General features: G+C 43.2%; 1 protein-coding gene across 2 annotated transcripts in view; it reads left to right on the top strand.

Annotated features, from left to right (window-relative positions):
• The window catches only part of SYNE3 (spectrin repeat containing nuclear envelope family member 3), a 378,235-nt gene that overhangs the window by 179,823 nt on the left and 172,291 nt on the right, over nt 1-26,121 (top strand). For both annotated transcript variants that reach the window (XM_069208251.1, XM_069208252.1), the window contains exons 3-5: nt 10,535-10,695; nt 13,342-13,514; nt 15,864-16,173. In XM_069208251.1, the coding sequence (XP_069064352.1) occupies nt 10,535-10,695; nt 13,342-13,514; nt 15,864-16,173 (644 nt within the window). The remainder of the gene's footprint in view (nt 1-10,534; nt 10,696-13,341; nt 13,515-15,863; nt 16,174-26,121) is intronic.

The raw sequence follows: 26,121 nt of genomic DNA, 5'->3' as shown, positions 1-26,121 counted from the left end.
ATGGACCTCTTTGTTTTTCACAGACTGCACAATATTCTTAGGTCCTTTCTCCCATTATACCCACTAGCCCCTGAGGGCTTTCCTCTGGTACCACATGTAGTGACGGATGATGGTGGTAGTCGACTGATCTCTAGGCTGTATCAGATGTGCCTTACTATGAAACCAGATATGACGATTCAAGTCTGAGGGGTGTGGGCAGAGGAGCTGGGCGTTATCCTAACTGACAAGATGTGGAATTATTTTAGCATCTGGTCCCAGCGCATATCGGTAAACTATCGACACAAACTATTATACTTTAAATTTCTCCACATTTGTTATCTTTCAATATCTCATATTGCTAAATTTGACCCCGATAGATCAGACAGCTGCCCTTAGTGCCGCTCCCCTGGTGCAGACTTTGCACCTGGTCCTGCCCAGAGATTTCCTCCTATTGGACCCCTGTTTTCGAACACGTCTCCACTATGCTGGACATCATCCTGTATCCAGATCCTCTCATTGCTCTAGTGGGTTACACCAGAGATGTCCCACGCTCATCACGCCTCCATGGCCCTTCTGTTGGCCAAGCTTGAGATTTCACTGCGCTGGGGCAGTGGCAGGGTCCCCACTTCTTAGGAGTGGCTCAGGAGCATGACATGTTTTGATAAAGTTAGCGAAGATTATGCGCTCCTACAACCCCCCACATCTCAACCCATTGACATTTGGCAGCTTTTTTGAGACTACCTCTGTACATTTGAACCTGGCTTCTCGGGCTAGCTATGTCCATTCACCCACTGCATCTGCTGGTTCATACACCTCCCTGCACTGTTTCATTACAGTTTTGTCATGTATGACTTCTGCTATTTCCTGCCTTGTTACCGGTGCTTGTTTTTGAGTACGGCTAATGTGTCTCTTTGTAGACTGTGGATGATGTGGAATATTCTAGCTGGCATTCATTGTCTGTCTGTCATTTCTTGAAAATCAATAAAAACAAATAAAAAAATAATAATAATTAGTGCCCGTCCGCTGCTCCCAGTGTGATCGAGGCACTATTTTGTTCTTTTTAATTACTACTGCCCCTCAAACAGAAGGCTTGTGGCTGGAAAAAACGTGCCCAGCAGGATAAACAACATACTAGGGGCCAGATATATCATCAAGGCCATTTGCGAATCGGAAATAGCGATTTTTAAGAAATCGCTATTTCCGACTCGCAAAGTGGCATGTATCACATTTGCGAATCGGTAATAGCGATTTCTTAAAAATCGCAAATGCTATTACCGAATCGCAAATTGCGATACCGGCCCCATTCGCAGCTATGGGCCTTGCATATCCAAAATTGCGATTTCTGAACCAGAAATTACAATTTTGGAAATGCAAAACCCCAGGGTGCTGGGGGCATAAGGCCCCCTCTGCTGCACCCCAAAAACATTTTTGGGGACATGTAAGGTGCACACATGCCAAAAGGGCATGTGTGCTTTACATGTACAATTTAAAAATGCATTTTAAGTGCATTTTAAGATTTTGCACATGGTTACCACCAAGCTCAACTTGGTGGTAATTAGCGATTCCTAAATGCCAAAATCGCATTTAGGAATTGCTTCTTACATGTGCTAAGGAATCGCAAATAAGGAATCCTTATTTGCAATTTCTAATTTAGAGAGTCGCAATTTGTGACTCTCTAAACAGGGTCGCAATTTTAAGGAATCGCTATTTTAGTGATTCCTTAAAATTGCGTTCAGAATGTATTTCATGCATTCTGAAATGGCATTTTGCATTCGCAAACGGGCATTCGCACCGTTTGCGAATGCAAAATGCTTTCATACATCTGGCCCCAAATTTTTAGTTTTTAAAGCTAACTTTCTTTTATTTTCCTAAGTCGTCTTTTCTCACTTCACACTCATGTTATCTTTTGTTTTTGTTCATGGGCGCTTTTCTCAAAAGATGACAATTAACTTTTTGAAATATTGCAATGCGGCATTGTTTCTTTATGTGTAATTTCTCAAATTATGCTTTAACACATAATCATGCAGTGCAGCCCAATCCATCCACTCTAATCTGCTGCACTACAATCCAACACAATCCACCCCACTTTACACCACACCAATCCACCCCACTCCAATCCAAACCACTCACCACAATCCAATCCACCTCAGCCCACCCCATTCCAATCCTACCAACCCACACCAGCCTAATGTGCCCTACTCCAATTCACCCCACTCTAATCTAAAACAATCTGCCCCACTCCAATCCAAAACTATATGCCCCACTCCATTGCAAAACAATATGCACCTCTCCCTTTTACCCCACTCCAATCTGCCACACTCCAATCCAAAAAAATGTATCCCACTCTAATCCAAAACAATCGGTAGTACTCCAGTCTGCCCCAATCCAAAGCAAACTGCACCACTGCAATCTGCTGCACTACAATCCAAAACAATTTGGTCCACTCCAATATGCCCCACTGCAATGCAAAACAGCCTGCCTCATTCCAATGCAGGACATTCTGCCCCACTTCATTCCACCTCACTTCAATCTGCCCCACTTTAATCCAAAACAACCTGCCACACTCCAATCCACTCCACTTCAATCCAAAACAATCTATCACACTCAAATCCATCTCACTCTAATACAAAATAATCTGTCACACTCACATCCACCCCACTCCATTCTGCCCCATTCAAATCCAAAAGAATCTGTCCCACTTCAATTTGCCCCACACCAATCCAAAACAATACACCCCACTCCAATCCACCTCAACCTTATCCAATACACCCTACTCCATCCCATTTCATTCCACTCCGATCCACTCCACTCCCATCGAATCCACCCCACTCCGACCCAATGTACCCTTATACAGTCTGCCCCATTCCAGTCCAAAACAATCTGTCCCTCTTCAGTCTGCCCACTCCAGTCTAATCCAGTTCGTATTAATCCACCCTACTCCAGTCCAATCCACGCCACTCCAAACCACTTTAATGTACCCCAGATCAATCCAGTGCACTGCTCTCCAATCACTCCACCCCACAAAAATCAAATCCACCCCACACCTTTCAATCCACCCAACTCCAATCCACTCCACCCCACTCCAATCGACTCCACCCTGCCCCATCCCTATTCAATCTAATCCACTCCACCCCTAGCCAAACCACCCAATACAGTCCACCCCACCCATTTCAATCCACTCCACCCTACTCCATTACAGTCCACCCCATTTCACTCCAATCCACCCCTCTACCCCAATCCACCCCACCATATCCTAGTTCAGTCCACTTCACTCCAGTCTAATCCACCCCACCCTAACCCCCTCTATTATCAAATCCACCTCACTCCAATCGACTCGGCTCTACTCCAGCCCAATCCAATACACCCCACTTCAGTCCACCCTGCGCCAATCCACCCCAGTCCAGTCCAGTCCAGTCCAATCCAATTCACCCCATGCCAATCTAATCTACCTCGCCTCAGTGCAATCCACCCCAGTCCAAACCACCCCAGTCCAAACCACCCCATTCCAATCCACCCCACCCCAATCCACCACAACCCACCCAATCCAATCCACCCACCCAATTCACCCCACCCCATTTAATTCCACTCAACTCCACTCCACTCCAGTACACCCCACTCCGGTACACCCTACTCCACTCTATTCCACCCCACTCTGCCCCAATCCACCCTACCCCCTCCTAGGTCAGTCCACAGCACTCCAAATAAATCCATCCAGGCTACCCCACTTTATTCCAACACACTCCAATCCACTCCACCCCAATCTACACCACCCCAATCCAATTCACCCCACCAAATCCAAGTTCATCCCACCCCTCTCCAATCCACCCACCACACTCCAATCCACCCCACCCCAATGCAATCCACCCCACCCCACCCCAATTCACTCCAGTTCACCCCAATCCAACACAACACACCCCTCCCCACTGTAAACTATTCAATCCCACTACAGTCCACCACATCCCAATCCAATCAAACCCACCACATTTCAATCCACTGACCCCATTCCAGTCCACCCTACCCCACTCCAATCCACACCACTCACTCCAATCCACCACACTCTACTCCAATCCACCACACTCTGTTCCAATGACCCATCCCATCCCAGTCCACCCCTCTCCAATCTATCCAGTCCGCCCCATGCCAACCGATCCATTCCACCCAAACCAATCCACCCCACTCCAATCCAATCTGAACCAATCCACCCCACTCCAGTCCAATCTAATCCACCCCACTCCACCCACCCCAGTCCAATCCACCCCAACCTACTCCTAGCACTCCAGTCCAGACCACCCTCCCCTGTCTAATCCACTCTACTCAAATCTACCCCAATCCCATGTACCTCACCCCATTTCAATCCACCCCACTCAAATCCAGTCCACCCCACTCCACTCAGTCCACCCCAGTATACGCCAATCCACCCCACTATACTCCAATCTAGTCCACCCGCTACCTCAATCCACTCCAACCCACTCCACCCTATTCCACCCTATTTCATTCCAAAACAATCTGTCCCACTCCAGTCTGCCCCAGTCCAATCCACCCCACCAACTCTTCTCTATGACACCCTCTGTCACTGAACCACTGAAGTTTACTCCCCTCAACTCTATGACAGTGTACTTATCCTACTCTAGTTTACGATATTCCAACAAATCCAGTATACAACAGTCTGCTACTCCGCTCCACTCTGACACTCATGCCACTAACTTTTAGCCACGTTGAACAGCAGCCATACTAGTGTACAACATGGCAGAACACATTGTCGAAGCCAATAGCTCTTGTATAGGTGAGACCTATTGGCTTTGCCAATTCTTTTTTGCATTGTTTTTATTTAAATGTATTTTGTAACAAGAGCGCCAGGCCGCACAAAATGTGGGCCTGGGGTAAAGAGATTCTTCGGCTCTCTGCCAGCACCTCTTGGAGGGCCCGTGACACCGCTGTTAGGCTTATGTAAGGATAAGGTATGCCTTATATGGATCCAAACTGTCCCACCAATCATGACCTCACCTGCCACAGACTAGAATAGTTTCCCTATCTGACCCCCGATCAATGCTAGTACCGCAGGTGGTGAATCAACCAGGCCACTAGATTTTCTAAGAACATTTCATTACCCATCTTCGATAAATCAACTCCGTCTCGTAGGAAAAAATGTTCACCTTTAATCAAGCCATGAGGTATGGACTATAACTTGGGTGACCTGAACAACTTAATGTTTCACTGATTCATTCAGAGCTCTGAGTGAGTTATGACTCCTCCTTTGCAGCCCTGGGATGATGTTAGACCATGCAGGCACAGCCTGAGGAAACCTCTTTGCCTGCTAACTAATCTCAGAGATCAACTGTTCAAACAGATCCCTCTTGCCAATGTGTACCAGATCATTGCCACCGGGCTGCCCTATGATGACCTCAGGGGGAGCGTACACCCTTGGTAACATTGTGTCCAAGGAGGCCCTCAATTGGGCCCGCAGCAGCCCACCGCAACCAATAAAAGGACAGGCGGTAACCTGCCTGCTGCACCTTGGCTGCGAAACCACCTACAAAATAAACCTCTTTAGCTCGCTGCGCATACGAATGTCCCAAAACCAGCATGTCAGTGATTTCTGTCACCTCAGTGACCACAGGGGTCATCAAGAAACCCAGTAGCTGGCTTGAAACTCCGTGCCCGACCTGCACCCAAAACAAAAAAAGAATTGGGGGAGTGGAGACTGCGATTAGGTACAAATGCTACAACACGTGCAATATAATGTAGCGCTTGTAGCAATCAGAGGACCACCTCTCAAATCTTTTCACTGCAGAGGCTGTGAACCCCATTGCTGCCATTGTGGTGGCTGCCTCTGTCCTACAGGAGTGAGACTTAAACTCAGCCAGCTCATAACTCTCCATCCGCAGGGCTCTGTCAAGCATCCTGCAGTACTGATATTTGGTCAAAGGCGTCCCATCAGCATGGACCAAGAGGGGGCCCCCACACCTTGGGGCCGATGAGCTAGAAATTACTCACGTTACTCAAGGGGCAACATGGAGTTCCCAGGCCACGTGCAATAAGATGTAGTCAACTCTACCAAACTGGGCCACCTTGGAATGGAGGACGTTAATCGTCAGGGACCCCTACAGCCACTGAATATCAGGTAGCTGTAAACCCTCTCAAAAAAACCTCTGGTTCATGGCCACTAACTCACTCACCCTGAAGTTCCCAAAGAAAGCAAGGATAAAAGCCACCAAAAGAGTCAGACCTCATCCTGTTACCTGCAGATGGCCCTCAGAGATCCAAGAATTGCAGCTAGCTTTCCTGCGTCGATGGGGTACATGTAGTCTAGCCTGGCTCCCTCTAGACATTGCCACCCCTCAAGGCTGTTTGTACCAAGAAAGACTTGGTCATATCTGTGCGACCCAACATTTTTGCAAGAAAGGATATCGCCGCAGTGTGGCACCTGGTGCAGGCCACTGACCATCTCTTACTCCTTAGCGAACCTAGGAATGTCAGGACTGAAGTGGAAGCAAACCAACCCGACGTGCCCCACAAACTTGCAGTATGTGTTCAATGCCCAGTCTTGGGCGTTAAGCTGGCTGCCACAAGGCCTGTAAGCTTGGGCCCTGAGCTGCAACATATGGTCCAGGAAAGGCATAGGAAAAGCTACTGCGCCTGGGTGAATGAACCTGTTATTTAACACGCCAGGGACATGTTGTTTGGCTTTAAACAGCACATTCAGCTTAAAACCATGCAATACAATCTCCTTCAGTAACCTCAGAATCATTTTGCATTTTGCTGCCTGCTGATTGGTGCATTCCACTACTGTCATACTGTCCGACCAGAAGAAAACTGACTGGCTGCAGAACTTCTTTGGCCAAATTGACAGTGGTACCAGAATTGGAAACAGCTTTAGGAAACCAATGTTAGCCACCAACTCAGTCTGCAGCCACTCACTGAGCCACCGCTGTGCCCACCAAGCAGTGCCCAACATAGCACCAAAACCTTTGCTGCCTGCTGCATCAGTTAAGAAACTGATCTCCTCATTGGTTCTCGACTGGCTGGGCCACAACACTGTCCCATTAGACTCCTGTCAGAATGTCTCCCAGATCCTCATATCCTACGTGACCTCACGAGACAACCTGGTGTGATGGTGCTTCTCCCTCTGGCTAGACATAGCTTGGGCAATGGACTGGGAAAAGGGAATGCACAGGGTGATGATCCGCAGGGTGAAGTTAAGCTGCCCCAGCAAGATTTGTAACTAATGCAGTGTGACTTTCCCAGTAAGGCTTGTGAAAAGGCACAAACCTTCTCATTGTGGAGCATCAAGATCCCTGCCACAGAATCCAACTTTATATCCAGAAATTCAGTTGTTGTTGCAGGCCCCAGTGTCTTGCCCTGATTCAGTCGAACCCCAAATTCTCCCATAAAGGCTCAGAAGGCCTTTGCACAAGCCTCAGTTCCAGGTGGCCCTAAAAAGAGAAAGTCATTGAGGTATTGCAACACCCACTAATGGCCTGACTTCCACCTAAAGACTCATTTAAGGAACATGCTGCATTTCTCAAAGTAGGAGCAAGATACTGAGCAGCCCAAGGACTTTCACTTATCAAAACAAAATGCACCCTCAAATTGAAACCTCAGCAGATTAAAATTCTGTGGATGTACAGGAAGCAATTGGAAGACAGTCTCAGTATCAGACTTTGCCAACAGTCTCCATCCCCAGTTTATGTAGCATCTGAATTGCTTGGTCAAGGGAAGCTTATTTAACCAAACAAAAAGCATTGTCACTAGCCTTGTTCACTGGCTGACCCATTGTAGCTGATAGGTTGTGTACAAGTTTAAACTCGCCAAGCTCATTTTTAGGTACCACCCTCAGGGAAGAGCAAATGAAACCCTCAAGCAGAATTGCTTTGAAAGGGCCTGCCACCCTTCCCAGACTCATCTCCGTAAGGATCTTAGCCCTAGCTACACCCGGATTAGACCTGAGTGACTGTTGGCCTACATATCCTTCGACTGGGATCCTGAAACCTTCCTTGAAACCCTCATACAGAGTCTGCGCTGCCAGATGAATTTTGTACACATTAAACCATGGAACCACTGACAAAAATTAACTGGTAAGGGAACCTTGTCAAATTTTGGTTGATCGATCCTGCTTTTTGCTATCTTTCTTTTTAGACTTCCTAAAGCACTTAGATTCAGGGTGTGAGGCCAAGCCACAGAATGAGATAAAATGCTTGAATTTACACGCCCCTACAGGCTGTGTACCGGTCTACCTATTGAAGTCCCAACAGGCACCCTTCTTACCCCCCCTCCGGCTGCTAGCAGACTCTGAGCCCATGTGAAGGGGCTGATCAGCTGTACCGTCAGGACTGTGCGGCTTCATATACTGCAGGCACATGATGACGACAATCAGATCCCAGGCCAATGATGGCTTTGTGGCCTTAAACCTTCAGAATTCTTTATCATATTTATTCAAGGCCAAATCACCATACTCATCATGAGCACACACAATTCTATTCTGATAGCGCTGTTGGGCATCCAAATTATTGAAGCGCTCAGCTAGAATGGCCTGGTATATTGAGAAACCTCTCACCTAGTTCACCAGTGTTTCCTCTAACTTCTTTCTGTACAGCCAGTGACTACAGTCCCTACAGTGAGAACATTCCTTGCACCACTTGGCCTCCTCTTTCTCTGGCTTGTCCACAAGCAACTAAAAAATGTCTATGTATGTCCCCTTCTAGAATTTTTCTTTCACCTCCACTGAGGCATGCCTGCCCAGCTGCTCCTTCTCAGACCATACATCACCCAAACCAATGGCCGGTAATGGAGCTCCTGTACCTGTAGTCATGATTTCTTGAGTAGGGGGAGCTGTCACCATCGCAGTCGGGCCCCTAGGCGCACAGCCCACCAAAGCAGCGTTTGGCGCAGAAGGTACCTGCACCACTAGCTAAGGGGCCCCACCAACACCAACCACAGGAGCAACCCCCACATATCCCCCATGACGGGGTTGTAGCAATCACTGGTAGCACCTCACTGCTCCCAGTGGTGCCCCCCAACAAAAGCAGCGGTCATCTGCTTACTGTGACCTCTCACTGTGCCATTAATGTGCGCTACTAATCGCCTGGCCCTCTCCAGGTCATCACCATCCCCACTCTGCCATATGTCCGGCTCCCCCAAGGTGGAGGACCCTTTGCCATAAAGTTAACTTTTACACAGAGACACGGATGCTGTAAGCAAACACTCACATACACATATATATGTCTTTCCTCCCTGTGTCCCGTTCTTCTTTGGGTTGATCAATTTTGGACTTAGTCATTCACAGAGTAAGTTTCTGAAAACCCCAATTGTTCAGTGTGATCAGCTATGATAAGTAAATGCTTTGCATGTAATATATGTAAAACATGCTAATTTATATCATTCTGCTACTGAAACTTAAGTTAACAGGGCAGGCATTGCCATTACAAAATGAAGAAGTGTGAAGCCACACCTTCACACTTGCCATTGCCAGTGTCATTTGCCACCTGAGGATCATGTTATAAACTCACTCTGTGACCCAGGCTTCTGCTGTGCGTTTTAGTCATGCTCTACCGTTCTCCCAAATAGTCACTTGTTGAGCTTATTCTGCAAAATTGTCAAGAACTTTTATGAAGAGTTTTTTCGTATGTAAATAGTTTTCGAGGATTCCTTCTTTTTTGGGATTATGCATGTTGGGCTTATAAAGATTTACAGTTTGGTGAATTAGTGCGCAACTGACAAGCATACACATTATTTTCTCAGAGCTTCATCAGAGTTGTTGCTACTATGATTAACTTTTAAGTTTTGTAAAGTTTACTGGAAGTTGCTGGTATGTTTTTCAATTGCACTGTGTTATAAATGTAAAAGAATCATTCCTTTTGACATGCCACTTAGGTAGTCTCCGGTTGCGAGCTCCTGCTAGTGAAATAAATCTCTGGGACCATACATAATGGAATTTGTGTTCTGGAAAGAAGAAACTGTTCCTTTTCTCTGAGTGAACACACTCTGGAGCAAGAGAGAGTTGTCACTTTTTTTCTTTGAAAGAAAGAAGTATGGAGAACAGTTTTCCATTGAGAACATCTTGCATGTATTTCCTGGTGTTCCAATCATAGGCCCTTGACCTGAGAATGTGTGGGAGGATGCAGGTGACTTATTGTGAGACAGTTGGTTGCTGGTGATGTGAATGATGCGGCAATGAACTCTAGAGAAGTTTGTTAGCCACTGTAGGTTGACTAGAACTGCTGCAGCTCGAAGTTCAAAATTGTTAATGTTGTTTGTTTTCCACTAGTCCTATCTTTCAAATAAGCCACTTTGGAATCCCACATGGGAACTGTGGCTCAGATCATAGAAAATAATCTGACAAAGTGGAGATGGTAGCTACAAGAATGACATGGTAGTAGAAAACGACTGATTGCATACTAAATATGTAGAACAATATCTGCATACATATTTATGTCATGCATGATTGTGTTCCTCACTTTACCACCGACTTCCATTGTGAGCCATGAACTAGGCATTTAAGCCTGAAGGTTTCAACTGTTTCTTGAATGTTTTTCATTGTCCAATTTTGTCCTTCCAGTGTCTTCCAATGAGATGACTGACCAGCAGCCGCATGATGAGTTTGAGAGCAGTATGGAGAGTGCTGAAGCATGGATGAAGGCCATCCAGGATAGACTGCGGCTGAATGACAACACCCAGGGGCCCAGGTCGGCGCTGGAAGCCAGGCTGAGGGAGACTGAGGTAAGAAAATGTGGACTTCACCCTGTTTGAAGGTGCTTCTCATAAATCATCACATGCCTTGTTATGTTGATTTATATAGCGCACTTATCAATCAAAGAGGGCTTCCAGGGGCTTGGACAGGTGTGTGGTCCCCAATGGGCTTATATGAAGAGCCGGTCCTTCAGCTTCTTGCAGAACTCAGGAAGTGAGGAAGAGGCTCTGATGTGTTGAGGGAGGTTTTTCCATGTCTCTCCCCACAGGACTCTAGCTTGTCCGTTTTCCTACTACTCTTATTCACTTTCTTAAATTTCCTAACTGTCCCATAAAAAACCCCGCCATCTTACTCATCTCTGTCTTCACTCACAGAGGGTGAGCCTTCACACTGCAGATGGGCACATAGCTGCCATTTTCCTTTTCTATACCTTGTCGCTTTTTTTAGCAGGCCAACTGGAATTAAAATGCCATTCGTAAATAGGGCCTTATGGTGCTAACTTACCAGGATTGCAGTTACCCTGCTTTCCTAATTTGATCTGTTCTGCAAACATCTGCTTTGTCTGTAGGTTAACATTAGTTTTAATATCTGCAGTTCCTGTCTGAATTATAAAAGCAGAGTCAATGGCATAAAAAAGATTCTAGTAGAGTACAGGTGTAAAAACTAGGTGTATGAAAGCGTGCAAGTTGTTCACTATGAAACCAGCAGACCATTAATCTTAACCCATCTTCTCCAAAGAGCAAGTTCCTTTAATGTGGGTAAAATTAATTTGGGTCCAATTTCTAAGAAGTTGTACAATTTAAGCATCATAGATTTGTGCTTTCATCTTCAATGGATTTATACTTTTGGGTGATTTGCTAAAATTCCCCGGAATGCTCCTGGAAACCTATGAACATTTTAAACATCCTTTTCATTTCCCTAAACTTCTGCCTGAGAACTGTTCACGGGGTAACAATCTAAGGGTTTACCTTTAGGGGAAATTTAATTTTCCCCAGATTTTTTCTCCACCTGGAAAATTGTTTTGCATGTGAAGAAATCCTTTTACTTTCCTACTTCATTTGTTTCTGGATTAACTCCTGTGTTGCAGTTCAATTACAGCTGCAGAAGATTTGTGTCCCGGGTGGATGTTCCACACATATAAGGTTCATCTTTATCTGTAGATGTCCACAGATCCTGATCTTCAAACCAGGATTGTTCATGCACATTAGGAGATTGCACATTTTGAGCTAAAACATTGGTTTGCAAGACTTTTTGGGACCTGGTATCCTTAAGCTTCCTATGCATCTGTTCCCTCATCTGCAAATATTGAGAGGAGTTTGAAGTAGGATAATTTGGTGGTGTGTACAAAAATCTGGCCATGTTTTAATTATCAGACTCTTCTGATGTGAATGTGAAGAGAGCATTAGTATCTTTTACCTGGAGGGGTAGTTCTAATGTTTAAACTAATTTCCTTAGATAATAATCCCACCATTCCCAGGTAGAGAATATGGGAAGTGTCTCAATGTGAGCTTTACCTGTTTTATTATGTATGTCTAATAAGTGGGTCTGCCATATGTCCTTTGTGGGACTGTTTCCACTCCCTACACCACATAATTGCACTGACAAAGACATTAGCTCAGTTGTTGGTTACAGGCCTTTTGGCTTTGTCAATACTTGTTTTCTGTGCTATGGATGTTGCAAAACGTTGTTGGTGAAAAAGCTGTCAGTCTCTAATCTAAAAAAGAAAAAAATGGGTAGAAGTAAATTATTTTTAGTCCTAAAGAGCACCCATTTCTGTCCATTTCTTGGCTCTTAAGGAATCGATTTTCTGTCTACGTTCTCCATTTGAAAGTGCAGAATGCCATAACTCACAGTTTAGTTAGCTAACTGTCCCATACTGTATGCTGTAGTGGGTATAAGCTTAAAGTGAATGACTCAATAATAGACCAATAGATGAAGATGCACTCCTTGGGCCCTCCCAGTCTTCTTTTACTTAGGTCTAGCATGACAACGTAACTTTCTACAGAGCGTATTGTTACCACTTCTTCAAAATATACATAGAATGGTCTCTGACACCACTGAGGAGAATTGCTGTGTGACCTCATGTTACGTGCTGTTGGTGTATCATTGCTCCTTCCGGGGAGTGCTTGCACTGGAATACATGAGGGACTATTTTACACTTGTTGGCACATTCATTTCATTATCTCCTGCGTGTATTCCACACAGACAGCATTCACATTTGCTACTACTTCCCCAGCATTGTCAAAGACATCAAAGCCTGCTTTAACACAATAGGCAGCATGTCAGCATGCAATACATGCAAACAATATTTGTGAAAGCCATGCTCACATACACTGATATGTTAAAGCCAGACCTATTGTCCTAAAAATGCTTTTCTTTTAAGGTGCAATGGCACACTTTCTAATCCTGAAACACTAAAACTCATGAAATCCAACAAAGTTGTCAACAGAGGAACCCATTGAACTAACAGTATGATTTTGTCACCTCATATTAAGTAACTAACATGACATAAAGCTTCCCTTTGCAATGTACCTGCAAATCCAGATCCCAACCCTAACCACTGTGCACGTCCATCAGTAGAGTACTACTGCTGATATATAATGAGAGGTTATATTTACGGATACTCAGCGTAATGAACTTTTTTAGTTGCCTCTTTCTTCTTATTTATGCTACAGAGAATTTGTGAATTGGAGCCTGAAGGGCAGTTTAAGATGGACTTGGTACTAATGAAAGCTGAGGTTCTTCTTCAGGAGAGCAGTGAGGACGAGAAGCATGAGATACAGACCAAGCTTAAACACATCAAGTCCATGTTCGAAGACACCACAACATACATGACTCACTGCCATAGGTAAGTGCCTCTAAATTAGGGAAAACCTCAAATTGATAGAGATGAATGCTAGTGAAAGACTGTCCTAGTTCATTTTCAGACTGTTATCAAATAGTCTGGAGCAGAGGTTCCCAACCTGTGGTCCGGGGAACCCTGGGGGTCCACGAAGCCTCCTCAGGTGGTCCGCAACTGCTTAGAAAATTTAACAGATTTGGTCCCCAGCTTTCAGTAATGACTCAGTGGGGGGGTCCCCAGATTCCAATAATGATTCAGTGGGGGTCACTGGGTTCCAGTAATGATAAATTGGGGGTCCACTCAAGTCAAAAGGTTGGGAACGCCTGGTCTGGAGAACACGGGTGAACTTTTCTAGAGTGACCTAAGCTGAAAACACCAAACTTCAGAAGCCTTTCAGCGTGACTGAAAAGTAAATGGTCTCAGTAAATGAGCAACTGAAGTGCTTTCCTCTCTGAAATATAAATATGACTACACGAGTAACGATGTAACCTCATGTTATAAACAACACAGCTTATAATTATATTGACCATTGAAATAAAGGACCCCAAAACTGATTTTTCACTTTTTGGTTTTAACAATGTCTTGTTTTTTATAAAGCGAATCATGCTACACGCTGTCATTTTGGAGTGCAGTAAATAGCAAATGTTAGGGTTATCCTAGTTAGTGGTACTCAATTTACCTACCTTGGAAGGATTTAAGGCTGAGTCGTCTTGGTGAGATGCAAAGTAATTACCTGCACAACTCCAGGTGTTTTAGAAGCAAGTGAAAACTTAATGCACCACCTACCACAGAGGAATGTCCATCTCAGTGATATACATTTTATTGGGCTAAGAAGAAGAAAATGGTGAGCCAGACTTTATATTGTTAAAACTTGTGTCTTGTGCAATACACAAAATCTCAGCAACACAAACTCAACTCACCAGCCGTGGTGTGCGGAAGGGGCAGGGCAGTGCACGGTGCGAATAAAAATAAAATTAATACATTTGAAAAATAAACAATAACCTCGATCGCCGCCGCACCGCTCCATCCGCTCCTCTGCTGCAGGCACAGGCTCCCATCCTGCCCTGCGGCCAATCATGATGCTGCTCAGAGCAGCATTAGGATTGGCTGGGAGTGCCCAGCCAGGACGCTCCCAGGCACACTGGGAGCCTGTACATGCTCTCTAGCCCGCCACTGTGTTGTTGGGCTGGAGAGAGCCTGCTGCGCATGTGTGTTTGGCCGGCACGAAACATACATGCGTACTGAAGCACTCCCTTTCACTGCTCGTCACCCCGTGGTCCTGCTCCTTTACAAGAAAACAATAATAAACATAGTTTAATATTCTTTTCTTGTAAAGGCTTTGCAGCTGCTGCTGCTGATGGGGTGGTGGAGGGGGCGATGCTCCTCCGCCCTAACAGAGGAGCCGCCCCTGCAACTCACTAAGTTATCTCTCCAACTGTACCAAAATAGACATCAAAATCTCTTATATTAAAACTCCTTGATAAGTTTCACTGAAGCAGTCCTACTGATGTTATCAGGGATGTGTCAAGCAAAATTACTCTCATACTTTTTTACAGCATTGGAGACACTTACTTTGCATATTCAAACTTGTTCTTGTAAATGTCAGAATATTAAGTGGCACTCTATTGCACCACTCCACACCAGTCTTCTACACCACTCAATATGCCATCAATCTTCTGCAAATCTCATTATGTATGTTATGATACCATGTACAGTATGTCCGGAGTAATTTCTAATTTCATCAATTTATTACCAACACATATTGTTAGTATTACATGTATGTGTTTTAATAGATCTATCTTAAAATACTGAGTTTATGATTACTGAGATACAAAATACATAACAACTGCTATAACCCCGATGCTCTAACATTAAGGAGTCAATCTCGATTTGGAAACGATCAGACCTTAATCTGGAGTTTAACTATGTAATGTTAAGAAAAATTGACTCTGCAAATTCTACAGCAGTTTCTACATTTTTACACTGTTGGTTGCTCACGTATCTGAAAACCTTTAGCCTTTCTATTGTCATATACTTTACTTGTCATTGGAGCTTTCATTACGATGCCGTTTCAGGGGTGTGTAAACAGAACCAGGTGGTCTGCAAAGTAGGCAACTCGACTTTTCCCTTTTGCTCTATGTTTCTTTATTGTGGTTTGTGTTGCTATGAGAGTAGTGCATTTATCTCCAAGAACACACCAAATTAGCAAACCTTTTACTTTCTTGTATAGGAACTCTCCAATTTGTATACACTCCCATTTGAGTGACTTGGGCCCCACCTGGGATTATCATTCCATATTCTTATTTACTTACTGCACATACTTACATACATATCAGTTATCCATTTCCCTTACAGCCGCATCGAGTGGGTGTGGCTCCACTGGAGCGAGTATTTGAAAGCCCGCGATGAGTTCGCTCTGTGGCTCCACACCATGAGGCTGACCCTGGAACCAGACATAGAACTGCAGCTTGGCTTGAAAGAGAAGCAATGGCAGCTGAGCCATGCCCAGGTCCTGCTTAAAGATGTCCACAACCAGGCCACACTGCTAGACCGGCTCCTGGAAGAGGCGGCCGCCCTATACAATCGGATTGGGGACCCGAGCGTAGATGAGGCGGTACAGAGCCAGATGAAAAGCGATTATGAAGGAATAAAGAAAAAAGCACAGGTGAGATTGGAAGGTGTCTGTGTGTGGAAACTGGAAGCAACAAGCAAAAAAAGTATCAACATATGTATTATACTTGTTTTAAATGCTTATTAAAAATAGGTGCAGGGAAATAGAAATAATGCAATAAGTCTTTTGTTCTTTGAGTTTAACAACTTGTAATGTTATGTGGGTTTTAAAGTGTTATTTGGGCTATATTGATTAATTGTTTACTTTCAATTTTAATGGATTTTCAAAATAAAATTATAACTTATGGTATATGGCAGAGCCTGAGTTATGTTTGAACCAAGAACACACACATAGGCTGGCATGGAGTATGTATTTACAAACACATGCTAGGCTAATGAATCTCTTTTTTAAATGTCAGACATCTCTATTATTAGCTGTGTTTGCTCCGTGTCTGGGTTCCAGAGTGTTTCCTTTTAGGTCAGCAGAGTATGTATTAGGCCTCGGCTCCTGTTGATGTCCATTAGAGCCATGTTTGTATCTAATCAAGTCCCAAAAGTGCACGATTTATCAGTTGTTTTCTATGTTAACTCTAGACTTGTTTTGCTTATCTCGTATTTTATGGATCTCGCTCGGTGACGCATAGACTACATCACCTCTATTTTGATAATCTGCAAAACTCCAATAATACTTAAGTGTTTCATGGGGTGGTTCCTGTATGAGAGCATTGTTGGCGGGCCCACTCGTCTTGGAGGAAGGAGAAGGAGATTGGAAGACTGGTGTGAGACACACGTACTGCCCAGTCTGGAATTAGCAGTAGAGCATAGCAGTGTACAAACCCGCTGCACATGTGGGGTGGATGACTTCAGTATCACTCAAACCCTGCATGCGCAGTGTGTGTCTGTGAGGCAGACTTTAGGGCAGTCAGGCACTGCCTAAAGCAGCAGTTTTTCCAGGCCTTCAGTCGAGAATCGGCTCGCCCGGATCTGCTATGAGTGTATCCTTCCAAGATCCCGCCTCCTCCTCTGACTGGCTGACCCTTGATACGGTCAGCCTATGATAATAGGAGACAGAATTTTGATAGGACAAAGTGTTTCACATGTACCTTCATAACGTTTTTGAATCCTCTTGCCTCCTGTTCGCATTTTAGCTCTCTATCCTCTGCAGCCCTCAGCCCCCTCAGGCCAGCTCATCAGCTCCTTATTCCCCCCTCTGGCCCATAACATTTCCCTTAGAGAGTCTTATCACCTCTTACCGCACAACCCCCCTGCCCACTCCCTGTCACAGCCGTTCTTATTTGCACTGGTAGCTAGGTGAGGCCTAGCACTGTCTGGCCCGTTGGCCAGCGCTAGGTCCTCAACTGGAAACTGCTTGGGGCAACCTTGAGACATAAACTAACGTTCAAAAATCACTTTGTGCACATCGGGAGAGGTAAGCAGTCTGTGTGCTAAATGTGTGGAGTGAACTTCTGTATAAAAACATGTGTCAGCGTGCAATGCAAGATGAATGTTAGCAGTTGTGATCAGGCGTTTTGAATTACTTATCTGCTGGGAGTTGCTGGAGGAGAGTGCAAAACACTTTTCTTTTAACATTTTTCATAATTTATGTTAAAGGAAAAGCTAAAAATGTTTTTATGAGTGGATGGATCTCTAAAAAGCACATATTCAAAATATATATATATATATTTTAAAGAAAGATAAAAGCCGAGTTAAGATAGTTACTTACACCCCTCAACTTTCAAAGTTCACCAGCTGCCTCTGCCAGGGGCGGCTCCCCACACCCCCACCCCCACCCCCACCAGCAGCAGAAGCTGCAAACCTTTCACCATGAAGGGATAACAAACTTGGTTTATTATCATTGGTATATCATCCCTTCGTAGTGAAAGGGGCGTGGCCATGGCGGTGATGGGCAGTGAGGGGAGTGCTCTGAGCGCATGTGTGGTCTTGGCCGGCTGTCTCGGGCCGGCCAAACACACATGCGCAGTAGGCTCTCCCCAGCTTGGCACTGTGTTGCCAAGCTGGAAAGAGCCTGCACAGGCTCCCAGTCTGCCTGGGAGCGCCCAGCCAGGGTGCTCCCAGCCAATCTTGATGCTGCTCTGAGCAGTGTCAGGATTGGCCGCAGGGCAATCTGGGAGCCTGTGCCTGCCTGCAGTGACGACGACGGAGAGAGGAGCGGCGCGGCAAAGATACGTTTTTGTTGTTGTTTTTTTTAGTTAAATGTTACCCCCCACCCTCACTCTGCACGCTGCACCCGCCCGTCCCTTTACAGGTTGGCGAGCTGTGACAGAAAATATCATAGTTGTTAGTTTCCAGAGCAGAAAACATATTTCATAATAAGCACAGTCAGCAGGCAAGAGTTTTATTGTTAGTAAACCTGGGCATGAGTCACTGCTTTTTCTGTTCACAGATACTGGTCGCAATTTGTGACCAATATTTTTGCAACTAAAACAACTTTTTTACGAACTAACTTTTGTATGAGTAGGCCTGTTTTCACATAAAGGATTCAGAGTATGTCACAATCTGCCCTCCTCACTAATAAACATGGCGTAGTTTGCAAATTAAAACTCATTCCATTTGGAGGCAGTCACAGGGATGGTGGCCTGCTTTAGTCTGCAGACTACCGTATGATTGCCTTTCACTCAAAAATTTTTTTTTAGATTTCAGCCCATTCCCTTTTTTCTTTAATTGTCTAAGAATGGGCAATTGTCTATTAGAACAATGCTTATTCCCAAACAAAGTTTTTTAAGATTCACAAGGTGGGGGGTTGGGGAGGGAGCAAGGGGACCCCTTTTCTTTTGCAAATGCTTTAAAAAACCTTGCTTGAATGTAAATAATCTTTTAATGTTTTGCAACTAGATTACAGTTGCAGAATATTGATAGATCTACTAATTCACAACTTGGAAGAAAAATGGGGTCCTAAATGTTGCAAGATTGAGGCATACTTGGTTTGCTTCATTGTGGGGGTATGGAATGAAGAGACTGTAATACACGGACATATTTGAATGTCGCCATTCATGTGCACTGTTTATAGTTTGGTGGACTGGGTGCTGGAGCGCATGAAAACTGTTCAGTGAGGTAGAATGCCAGGCTGAGACTAAATGATGGAACTAATGTGTGGCTTAAGTATGCATTTTGCTGGAATCTGCCACTGTTGGTTGTCAAAATGTATGTGAGTATAGCCTTACTGTAAAATATTAAAAAGTGGGAAAACTTGCACTTTCAAGATCTCTCTATGTCATTAAACGCTGCCGCAGATGAATGTGCCTGCAAACTTGTCTGAAAGACCGGAGGTATGATCTTTCCTATCCAGAATCTTTAATTTAACCACAAAAAGCTACTATAGCCCAGTAAAACTATTACATAGGTCAGTGGATTAATGCACAAACTGTTTGAAATCCTGACAGATTAAGATTGATTTAGATTTTTTTTTATCTTACTGATCTCAAGAAATGGGTTCCAATGACTTGTGCACTAATAACAATGGAATCTGCAGCTAGGTGCGATTCAAATTTCATTACACACTAAAATGCTTTCAGAACTGTACAGCTGAGTGAAGCCTCAGGTGGCTAATTCCATTCGCGATCATAATACTACCGATTTTACTATCCGGATTAACTATCCAGATAATAATACTACAGCATAAGAGCACACTGAATATAGTTAACTTTAAAAAGCGTTGCAGTAGCAGTGATAGGCTCTAGAGGGCCAGAATCATAGGTGCATTCGTTGAGACAGATGGCCATGTTTGTGTTAATCACTTGTACATTTCATTTGATCCTGTCCAAACATTTGCCCGTCATATCCATTTATAAATGAGTTATGTTACTCAATGCAGAAACCAGAGACCTTTTGTATGAATAGGGCCTTCGAAGAATGGTAAATGAGCCTTACCAGGATGAATTTCCTAACAATGCCTTGCTCTATGAAGTATATTTGAACAGTGTGAGTTCTGCAATCTTTGCAGATATCATAGATCAAAGCCTTCTTATATACCAACTAAAGTGAGTTTTATGTACTTTATTCAGCTTTGTCCTAGAAATGACATTTGTGAGTCACCACTGTCCTATATACAAACGAGGACGAGATGTATTAACCATTTTCATTTCTTTCGAAATTACTAACACAAAATAAAAGATAGACCCAACTCTCCCTTTGAAAGCACAAATCCCCTTTTGAAGCTGTGCCATGAGTCTGATTTGATTAATGCACTTGGGAAACTGCAGCTAAACGCACGTGAATAAACAAATACTGGTTAAAAAGTAATCATGAGGCACTACAGAGGTACAGATTTGTAAATGTAACTACTTAAGACAACTTAATTACTTCTGAGTACACTCCCCAATAACAAATGACTCTAGGGAATATGTGCCTTAAAAATAATTCAGATAAGTAGCATGGTCATTTTTGAAGGGTGAAAGCAATAATGCTTGTTTTGCTGCTTTTCTTGGAATAGATGTCTTCTCGATTTGAAACAGACACTCAGCACTTCCACATCCAGGATGCCAGACCCGGCAGTAAGCTAGGGGAAGTATCACACAATTAATTAAACCCGATCACATTTTGTTGGCTTTTGAAAAAAGAGTGGGAGGTTAGAAGGCCATGCCACTAAAACCACCATTGCACCTGTCATGAAGAGACACTTGTGGGCTCGGTGTCTTCCCAGAAGCCGAAGACTGAAGGCCAAAGAGTCTACTGAGGCCTGTATTCTACCCTGTGGTGATCTTTGACACATTTGAACCCTCTTGGTGAACCCCAGATACATCAAACACTCCTAACCTTTTTACTCGTTCCAGTTACGGTCATTGTAAGCCACATTGCCCTTCAGGTTATTGCGAAGTTTACATCACTAAGGGCTATATAAAACAAGAATCTTGTCCCATTTATGCTTATGTTACCCACCTCACTCGTGTGCCTAGAAGCAATTCAGTTTTAGAGGTTGACCTATGCAAACAACATAAACCTAAAGGTATACACGAGTCATAGAAGGTTATATAAGCATCAAAAGACACTATGTGGAAAACTGGACTGCTGTGACCTTTTTAGCCAGGTAAGCTGCTGAAGGAGAGGGCTGGCAACATTTTTTGGACCTTGTTTTCAACCAGACATACACTTCCTGTTCAAAAGAGGGCCTTAATTCACCTCTGAAGGCATTCAGTTTCCACCATTTTTAGGGGTGAGCGCAAAGCGCTCCGTCCCCTGTCCCTCTCTTTGGGCTTCTAACCATGCTCATGTCACGTCAGTCAATTTCATTGGTTCCTGGGCTTGCCTTTTAAAATCTACTTGCTTTCATTAGTGAAAGGCATGCATATATCATGCCTTTTCTGGTGTTTAGCCCTCCTCGAGCGCACCGACCAACTGCTGAAAACATGCGAGGCTCGATGTTTTCTGTCTGGTTTCTGGACTACTTTTCTCTTTATTTTGCAGTGCGATCTTGCTGGGCAGTAATCGATCGATTTGCATGACATCGATCCTGTTACATAGGTAATTGCACTTTTGCCGGTTACATAGATAATTGCACTTTTGCCGGTTACATGGATAATTGCACTTTTGCCGATAGGTTTCACTGCGAGCAAACTTTTATTTCCCTTTGTGTGTCTACTTTGCGCTGATGGCAGCCATCGGCTCACTTATGTGAAACTTTTACTTTTCAATTTATATGGCAAGAAAAGTCTGGTTAGTTATGTGAAACTGTTTTACTATTCATTTTCAATTTATGTGGCAAGAAAAATCCGGTTAGGAGTTTACAATGCTAATAGCGCTAGCTCGAGCAAACTCGAGACCCATTGCATTGCAAATGCTTGTTTCTCTAATTTTTACAACTGTCCCCTCCCCAGTCTTTTTCCTGCATGTAAAGCTGAGAAGTGGGTTGCATGTGCAGTTTAAAAAGCATATGCTTGAAAAAAAATACTTACTGATACTATGCAAACTCATCACTTTGAAACTACACATGAAATCCCAGCCACACCATCAGCCCGTCATATTCCATTCATAGAAAAAAACTGGAGAGAGAAAGTCCCAAAACTGATATTTTAAAAAAGGCAAAACAGAGCAACTTTGGGGTCTGTTTCAAGCAGGATTTAAATTTTTCGTTGAAACATGGATACGTTTAAAAAAAAAATCTTAATGACAATTCTGCAAATTGAGGTCAGACAATCTTCCTTCTTGTATAAAAGTATTATACTACAAATCTAAACAAGCATTTGCAATGCAACAGGTCTCGCATTTGCTCGTGTTAGAACAATTAGCGTTGTAAACTCCTAACCAGACTTTTCTTGCCCCACAAATTAAAAGAAAAAAAAACGAGTGCGATTGCGCTATGTAAAACGCAGCATTATTGAGCTGAAATTGAAAATTAAAAAACTGAGCGTGATCGCGCTATGTTAAAAGATAAAGTAATGCGGAAACCATGCTGAAAACGTGGAGCCTCGTATGTTTTCAATAGTTTGCTGGTGCGCTCGAGGAGGGCTAAACACGGGAAAAAGCATGACGTATGCATGCCTTTCACTAATGAAATCACGTGAATTTTAAAAGGCAAGCCCATGAACCAATGAAAGTGACAGGCTTGACATGGCCGTGGTTAAAAGCTCAAAGAGAGATTACAACAGGGATGTAGCGCTTGTGAGCTCGACACTAAAAAGCGTCAGCAGCTCCAAGAAACTATACAGATTTTGGTGGGTGATTTTAATTATACATATCAAGATTACTAATTGTATCCTCATGATCTGCATTGATGTAAAAAAGGTAGGGCCATTTGAAGTTTATCTTCCCATTTTCCTTATGTCTTTCACATAGTAGTGATCGGCTTCAAACTATAACCATCAGTTGCCCCCTCAGTTATTAACGGTCAGTTATCAGTTCGCCACCATGGCTTCCCCACTAAAGCTAGTTTACTTGGTCATATCTTTATTCTGTCTGAAGTGTGATTTGGGGTTCAAGATTTTCAACATCTATTCATACTTGGATACATTCATTAGATTCTTTATCTGCAGCTTAAACTGAACATAGCATGTAATGATATTGCTAAAAGAGCTTAAGGTACCTCTAACAGCAGATCTCTAAAATGCAATTTAGGTGATCTTAATGAATTTATCATTCAGTCCATCACAGCAGCTTTGGCCCTCATTAAATTTATCTTACAAGAGGAAGTAAGCAATACACTTGAGAAATATTTGAAGTCTCAAAGTCATACCCTAGCGTGAACAGACTCCTGACCAATTTTCTGTTGATATAAGGTAAGGATCTGCAGAACATGGATCGCTTGCATGGAATGTAAAATATTCTGCAAGCTGTTAAATCCCCTTCTTTAAACTCCAGTTAACAGTACAGGCTAGGTCCTCTGCACATACAAATATTACATTAATATTAAGAATGCTGCTTTTTCCCCAATTGAATTTATAGAAGTTGTGCAAGTCATTACCACATGATGCACTTAAATTTGTGAACCTGGTACTATGGGGGAAATAGATGGCAATGGAGGACAACCTGGTATTTTAATTCTGAGGAAATTAGGGAATCTTAAATTTGTGTGCTGAGTCTTCGAAATTCACAGTAGTTTATGCTAGGAAACTACACGGCTACCTACAGCACTAGTAACATTTTAATGCCTATCTGAGTACCACTTGACCTGTCCATACAAGATAGGGTTATCTGAGCTTCTTGTATGAATAGAGAAGCAAATGTGATTCACTCTTCTGGTGGGGTTCTGAGCCCCTCGCAATGATTGTAGATCACAAATCGCTGAGCTGCTGCGTATTACTTATTGCTTTATGTCCATTTTAGGAACAACCAAAAAATCAATTGGGAAGTTAGGGAAAGGGTTATCCATGAGGAAACATTTTCCATAAACAAAAATGTTAATATGCGCAAATATGCATATCTAATTTGCACATGGATGTTACTCCACTTCATGCAATATATACATGGGTAAATGTATTTACAATTTGAGTATTAACTGAAATCTACGTAAGTTGTACATTTCCTTGTTTACTGCAACCGTTCATTAGGAATCCCTGAAAAGTCAAAAATGTGTAGGAAGCATACTAATAGTTGGACATGAGCATATTTCTAAGTTTTTGGAAGTATGCATTCTGAGTGGGACCTAGCATTTCTCCCTCAGACCTAAAAAGTTGAAGCTGCCGGGTGGCTGTGGACGGTGCATGTCTCCAGACCATATTTCTGGTCTTTTACAAAAATGTGTTGCTGCACATGTCTCAAAATGTTAACAATCCAAAACAGTGACATAGGACACTCTAGAAAATTATATATTTAAAGTTAATAGCCATTAGCTTTAAGAGCATAGTCAGACTGAATATTTGTAGGTATTTGGTGGATTAATTGAAGCATATGGTCCCATTAATATTTACTCCCTCACAGCGAATTCAAGGCGAGAGGGTTGCTCAGTAATTAATCACATAAGGATAGCTTATCTTTCTGTAGATCCCAGGACTTTGAACTTTTTCAAATGTTTGTCAAACGTGTAACCCCCACCCTGCTCACTCCTGCTCCATTCCCGGAATCATTACAATGACAAAGATCTTGCCTCTGCTTGTGCCAGCATTAATGTTTTTGTTACTGCCAGCATATTGCACAAAAAGAAAAATGAAAAAAGTGCAGCCACCTAAATGTGGCTGCCATATGCTTGCAATACAAATGCTGAAATTAGAAAGTATTCACTGGGGTGGCCGCTTTACTAGTGATGATTTTTAAATAGCCTTTTTGTTGTGCCATTCTTTTTATCATTATTATTATTTGTCAAAGAGACAAAAATAAGTCACCATCAGACCAAGCTCTCACAATGCCACTTAAACACTTTATTTCGGAAATTTTAAAATGGAGACGGAAAATAGGTCACCATCAAACTGGGCACCCAACTCGTAGACAAAATAATTAGCCAGTATTTAAACCTGATAATAATAATAAATAAAATAAAGCACGACTTGAACCAGGTGTGTCAATGAAAAGAAAGGAACTATTTTAGACAGATGTGATGGGCAGTCACTCAAAGTGAAGGGAGCTACTGGGTAAAGGGGCCTGACCTATTTTTCCATTCAACATGCTGCAAATAGGCAGAAGCAAAATGTGAATGTCAAAGGACAATGGGAGACGCCCACAAACCAAAAGCCCCTCTTTGCATGCATCTGATGTATAGGTTTTTGGAAAAAAAAACAACTTGGCGAGACAGCTAACGATGTGTGAAAGGCTAGCCACAAAATATCATGTGTTTCGTGCATAATTCAACAACTAACGATTTTCAAAACATAGAAGCGTATGTTTTATGTTTATATGCAAATAAAGTTTGTTACTCCCTTTGCCTCCCGCTTTCCTCATGTTGCGCATTAATGTAAGTAAGAATGAGGAACATATGAGTTCTCTTTAAAACAAACAAGCTTTGACAAAATCAGAGGGCTGTATAGTGCATGTCAGCAGACAGAAGCATACAGTTCATGGATGCAAACACCTACAGCATGCACACAGGCAAACACCAACACATTTCGAACACAGGTAATTCCAAAAGGCAAGCCATTAATAACTTAAATCAGGCCTATGAAGTGCAACAGTGGGAAACGAAAGTATAGGATTTTTCTACTGAGCCACAGGTGGTGTTATACTTCATTAATTACTAAAGTCATCCAGGACAGCCAGTCATTTATACTATCAAGGCTGTTTTTACCAAATCTGAATTAACTTTGCATGTTGTCCACATACATTACAAAACCAAAGGCTGGACAGTTAATGAATTGCCCAGGGATCTGAGTTAGGTATTCAAAAAGGTGGTTAATGTTAGAAAATCTTGGGTTATATACAGTGCTTAATTTGTTAATAAAAACGTGCCTTGCCCAAAGTCCTCCTCTTAAACTCGCGGCTGCTGCAATTAAATGTGCAAACACAGAATACTGAGGCAGCATAATCCTGAAGCCATCTCAGGCCTCTTCAATCCATTTAAAGCTTCTCCCTGCCCCTTCAGGTCACTCCTGCAGCTTTCTGCTTTCTCCTAATATAACGCTTT

This window comes from Pleurodeles waltl, chromosome 9 (genome assembly GCF_031143425.1).
Source record: "Pleurodeles waltl isolate 20211129_DDA chromosome 9, aPleWal1.hap1.20221129, whole genome shotgun sequence".
Classification (NCBI taxonomy): Eukaryota; Metazoa; Chordata; class Amphibia; order Caudata; family Salamandridae; genus Pleurodeles; species Pleurodeles waltl.
The sequence above is the reverse complement of the archived record's forward strand: the minus strand, read 5'-3'. Positions and strand labels throughout refer to the sequence as shown.